Source organism: Bos javanicus, chromosome 4, assembly GCF_032452875.1.
Source record: "Bos javanicus breed banteng chromosome 4, ARS-OSU_banteng_1.0, whole genome shotgun sequence".
NCBI classification, from domain to species: Eukaryota; Metazoa; Chordata; class Mammalia; order Artiodactyla; family Bovidae; genus Bos; species Bos javanicus.
Genome location: NC_083871.1, coordinates 58,406,700 through 58,412,699, shown reverse-complemented (window position 1 = coordinate 58,412,699; position 6,000 = coordinate 58,406,700). Strand labels below are relative to the sequence as shown.

Sequence of the window (6,000 nt, the reverse complement as noted above, 5' to 3'; positions counted from 1 at the left end):
GGTTTTATTTTGTTCTTTCATTTGGAATATATCCCTATTTCTTCATTTTCCTTGACTCTCCATGTTTCTATGCACTAAATAAAACAACCATTGCTACCAATCTTAAAGGAGCAGCCATGTGAAGGAGATACACCTTATCGTTCTGCTCTGCCTTAGTGCTTGGTTGCTCCTCAATCCTTTGTGATTGTCCCTGCAGTCTGTCTTATATTTAGTGGCTCTTGCTAGCTGAGGATGTGCCAAGACCTATCAACAGAGAGGAGGATCTCAGTCAGCCTGGATTCAAGTGGTTTGGAAGCTAGGGCTTTATGCAGCAGCTTTTAAAGTATGTAAGTGCATATAGTCCTGTGGGATCACAAATGTAAATCTTACTGTCCTCCAGTCATGCAATCTAGAGGGGTCTCTTGTGTGGCAGTCACAAAAATCAGAGTGTCATACAAGCTTTCTTCTGGAAGATGTTGGCAACCTGGAATGAGGCAGAGGGAGAGCACAGATACGGCATCCACCTACCTCCATCCTGGTGTCCTTACCTCAGAAGGCCCCTAGGTGTGTGCCAAACCAGACCTCTGCACCTCAGACCAAAGTTCCAGGTCAAGCAAATGGGCCACTTTCCCAGAAATAGTGGGCATCTATTTTAGGCACCCATCTGTGCCTTGCCCGGGGGTGACAATCAGCCAAGAAGTGACTCTCCAATTGTTAGTTCTGTGGGACACAAGAATGCCAGCACTGCTGGCCATCAGAGTCAGGTGATCAAAGGGTGTCCCACGAGTGGCAGTCACAAAAAACAAGGGCACCAGACATGAGTAAGGTTCTTCTCTGGGAGATACTGGTGCTCTGGACTGTAACAGAGGGAGAGTGCAAAGATAGGACCTGCCCTCTGAGGTCTCTGGAAAGGATTACAGTCACCTCTTAGACTTGTGTTTAATTAGAAGCCTGCCCCTTGGATCATAGCTATGAATATAAGCTAATAAGCCTCTTTCACAGAAAGATTGGGCTCCTGGGTCTATGACTTCTTGCTGTGCCCTGGGAGTGGTGGACAGTTAATAACTCTTTCTTCTTAATATTTAGAGTGATTGATGGACTCATGAAAGTACATACTAGGTAACACAGTTATAATCTCTGCCAAGAGTTGCATCTTTGAGGAGGTAGCTTATGAGCTGACTTGTTCAACAAGCATCACATATTAACTCGGTTGGTTATATGCTAGATGGTTTGAGAATACAAAAGTAAACAGAAGGAGCATTTGTCTCCTGTCTTAAGATTTACAATCTTGAGTTAATAGTTGGAATAGGAAGATATAGTCAGTCAATAAGGTAATAAGGCTGACAGACAGTTTGCTGAATTGTTAAAATACCAAATTCTTCCATAGCAGGATAAAGTGAAAAGTGAAAGTGAAGTCGCTCAGTTGTATACAACTCTCTGCAACCCCATGGACTGTAGCCTACCATGCTCCTCCATCCATGGAATCTTCCAGCAAGAATACTGGAGTGGTTTGCCATTTCCTTCTCCAGGGGATCTTCCCAACCCAGGGATCAAACCCAGGTCTCCCACATTGCAGGCAGACACTTTACCACCTGAGCCACCAGGGAAGCCATAGCAGGATAAGTAGCAGCTAATCCAGGTACCCCTTTATTTGTTCTTTGTCTCGCCTCATTATCTCCCCCAGTCCCATCTTCCATAGTCCCTGGACTTTCCTATGCTCTAGCAACTAAAGGGTTAATACTTTTATGCACTCAATATTTTACATATAATCCTAGGGGATGCACTTTACCAAGGGAAAAAAGTTACAAGCCTTGAAATAGCAATGAGAATTTGGTAATTTGCAGTTAAAGGCCAGAGTGTGAAGCTTAAGTTGGGGAAGAGAGGGAAGTAGAAAAGAAGAACTCATAAGGATAATACAGATTGATCAAGAGATATTAAGCAGACCTTTTTTTTTAAATGATAATTTTGACCAATCTTAGTGTATAAGTATTCACTGATGTGTGCTGAACTAGCTATTATGATGCTAATGAATTATTATTAGTAACATATGCTCTCAATATGCATATGTTTTTTGTGGTTGCTCTTTCTGTTTCTGCTAGCTAATAATGAGTTTGTATCCACATTTGCAAGATGGTTAATTCTTGTTTGGTATCTTATCTGTTGATGAAACAAAAGCAAATGAGACCAGGCATACAGAGGAGATTGATCTAGAGATGTAGTTCCCATAAGCACAAACCTCCAACCAATGGGAGAAAAAAAAAAAAAAAGAAAGGTTTCATAAATGCAGGCTTGCATAAAGAGAATCTACCTTCTTAGCTATACAATTATAAAACCTGTCAGTATTGCCCCCCCACCCCTGTTTAGTAGGTGATTTCAGAACTATAGATAGGAGCACTGAAAAATCACTAGGACAGGAAAAAAAAATCAGACTTGGTTGAAGTGATTTTTTCCATTTCACTCAGAACATTTTACCAAATAGTGGCCAAATACTGAAAAATAAGTTTACTCATCAGTGTGAATAGGCATGAGATCACTAAGAAATTTTGGATTAAAAGTGGGCCAGTAAGAAAGATTTGGTTGTGTAAAAATACTGAGAGACCCGGTTCCCCAATATTTAATTCTTTACTTCCAAAAGAAAGAATATATTCCTTATTAATGGACTATTACCAGTTTAGTGATAAACACCCAACACAGTACCTGAACAAATCAATGTTTTATTTTTGCATCATAGTTTGCTGTTCTTCCTAGCTGGCAGTCACTGCACTGTAGATACTGTCAATTATAATGTAATTCCTAATGTTTCTTCATGTTCCATCTTAAGAGTAAATGAATAGTTATCTACTTTCATCAAATATTAGTTTTCATATTCTTCCAGCAGAAAGCTCCAAAATCAAAATCTAACAATGAATAGAACATGTATGCATAAAAATCCAAAATGTATCCCCTTTGAGACATTTGGGAATAAAATTTTCATATTTCCAAAAGTCTGCATTTTGGGGACATGAAACAGCATTACAATTTAACACAAAATCAGGTGCCATTTAATACTGTTTAATATTTTAAAACTCTCTCTAATAATACAGATCATCTTAATGTGATAGAAATATTTCTTGCAAGAAGCTTTGCCCTTTTCAGTGTCGTTCTTCTCCATCCCACTTCCCGTGATTGGTGGCAGTGGTGCCTCTCCATGGCAGCAGCTTAGGGGGATCCTTACAGGCAGTCCTCTTCACTCTGAACCAGCAAGCGCTCTGGAGGAAGAACAGACTCTAATTTCTGCCAGCGCTTTGGAGGCCACAGGATATGTGTAGCATGGGCATGCAGGAGTCCTAGGGAAACCTGAACCCAAGAGAGACACAAAGAAAGCAAGAAAGACATTCTTTTATATAGGAACATCATTAACATCTTAAAAGCAGAATTTGATCCAGGTCTGATATTTCATGGAAAGATGATGCTTAAGAGAATAAACACTTATTGGGATTTTTCTAGGTTCTTTATATACGTAAATATGTTTAATACAACCATTTGAGGTAGGTACTGATATTATCCCCTTTTTTGCATAAGAGAATACCGGAGTAGGCTGCCATTTCCTTAAGTCACAAAGCTACCAAGCTACGGAGGCTGGCTTTAGGGCTTAATAGTCCTGCTTTTAGAGGCTAAAAACCCCAGTGAGTATGAATCTGGTTTACATTCTCAGAGTTTCTGCCAGAGCTCCCAGTATCTCAGAGAAACTTTTTTTTTTTGGGGGGTGGGGTGGGGGGGGGACAGACATACCCTTAAAAAAATCTATATTTTGTTAAAAAAAGAATACTGGATGCTTGGGGCTGGTACAATGGGACGACCCAGAGGGATGGTAAGGGGAGGGAGGACGGAGGAGGGTTCAGGGTGGGGAACACATGTATACCTGTGGCAGATTCATTTTGATATATGGCAAAACCAATACAATATTGTAAAGTTAAAAAATAAAATTAAATTAAAAAAAAAAGAAAAGAAATACTGTCCCACCTACTGGATGAGTAGCAGGAGTTAGGTGTGAGATTGGGTAAGGTGCTTCCACAGACAGTATACAGAACAATGTGAATTTAGTGCTCACGGAGAGAGGTGGGAAACAAGGAGAAAAAAATCCAGTATATGGTCCTTAACTGATGATGATGGTTTGACTCAGGATTTTTTTGAGTATATGATGGTGTGAAAGTGAGATGTGTTCAGTAGAAACAATACTTCCATTTTTGATTTTTCCCAGGCTAGCAATATACAATATGATACTGATACTCTCTTGTAATGTGACACAATGAACTGCAGCATGCCAGGCCTCCCTGTCCATCACCAACTCCTGGAGTTTACCCAAACTCATGACCATTGAATCGGTGATGCCATCTAACCATCTCATCTTCTGCCATCCCCTTCTCCTGCCTTCAATCTTTCCCAACATCAGTGTCTTTTCAAAAGAGTCACTTCACATCAGGTGGCCAAAATATTGGAGTTTCAGCTTCAACATTAGTCCTTCCAATGAACACCCAGGACTGATTTCCTTTAGGATGGACTGGTTGGATCTCTTTGCAGTCCAAGGGACTCTCAAGAGTCTTCTCCAACACCACAGTTCAAAAGCATCAATTCTTCTGTGCTCAGCTTTCTTTATGGTCCAACTCTCACATCCATACATGACTACTGGAAAAACCATAGCCTTGACTAGATGGACATTTGTTGACAAAATAATGTCTCTGCTTTTTAATATGCTGTCTAGGTTGGTCATAACTTTCCTTCCAAGGACTAAGTGTCTGTTAATTTCATGGCTGCAATCACCATCTTCAGCAACCTTGGAGCCCCCAAAAATAAAGTCAGCCACTGTTTCCACTATTTTCCCATCTATTTGCCATGAAGTGATGGGACCAGATGCCATGATCTTTGTTTTCTGAATCTTGAGCTTTAAGCCAACTTTTTCACTCTCCACCTTCACTTTCAACAAGAGGCTCTTTAGTTCTTCACTTTCTGCCCTAAGGGTGGTGTCATCTGCATATCTGAGGTTATTGATATTTCTCCCAGCAATCTTGATTCCAGCTTGTGCTTCATCCAGCCCAGCATTTCAACTGGTATTGTACCCATCCCATTTTATCACATCAGGAGGCACAAAATATTAGTTAATCCCATTGTTGTCATGTGAAGTTTGATCATTTGATTAAGGTGATGGTGATCAGGTTTCTCTATTGTAAATCAGTCATTTTCCTTTTGTAACTAAAAAGTAATTGAGGGGATGATATTTTGAAACATGTAACTGCCCCATATGTTAATAACATATCTCACTGCTCTCTGGAGGAAGATGGTTTCTAAAGCATCTAAAATAATTTTAACAGCATTTCTCATGATGTACTCTGCATATAAGTTAAATAAGCAGGTGACAATGTACAGCCTTGATGTACTCCTTTTCCTATTTGGAACCAGTCTGTTGTTCCATGTCCAGTTCTAACTGTTGCTTCCTGACCTGCATACAGGTTTCTCAAGAGGCAGGTCAGGTGGTCTGGTATTCCCATCTCTCTCAGAATTTTCCACAGTTTATTGTGATCCGCATAGTCAAGGGCTTTGTCATAGTCAATAAAGCAGAAATAGATGTTTTCCTGGAACTCTCTTGCTTTTTTGATTGTACTTTATTTTTTAAAACTTTATTTTATTGTTTATATATTATTTATTTGGCTGTGCTGGATCTCGGTTGCGGTATGTGGGCTTCAGTAATTGCAGCAGGTAGGCTTAGTTGCTCCAAGACAGGTGGGATCTTAGTTCCCTGACCAGGGATTTAACCCATGTCTCCTGCATTGCAAGGCAGATTCTTAACCACTGGACATCAGGGAAGACCCCCTTGTACTTTAAACCTGTTCCATCTGAAATTAGACATCTCTTTAAGGAGGCTTTGATGTCTTTTACCAAGGAATGCTGTTTAGAAACCAAGACCAGGTGGAGATGTGCTGCTTGCTCCTGGTGGTGTCAATCTATGCCATTTCAGGGGATGGACATAAAAAGCCCATACCACAG

The 6,000-nt window shown here is 40.3% G+C and overlaps 1 protein-coding gene across 2 annotated transcripts in view; it reads right to left on the bottom strand.

Moving 5' to 3' along the window:
* Nucleotides 1-2,677: 2,677 nt before the first annotated feature.
* Nucleotides 2,678-6,000, bottom strand: part of IMMP2L (inner mitochondrial membrane peptidase subunit 2) — a 963,981-nt gene continuing 960,658 nt past the window's right edge. For both annotated transcript variants that reach the window (XM_061414102.1, XM_061414107.1), the window contains exon 7: nt 2,678-3,315. In XM_061414102.1, coding sequence (XP_061270086.1) covers nt 3,190-3,315 — 126 coding nt within the window. In that variant the 3' untranslated portion in view covers nt 2,678-3,189. The remainder of the gene's footprint in view (nt 3,316-6,000) is intronic.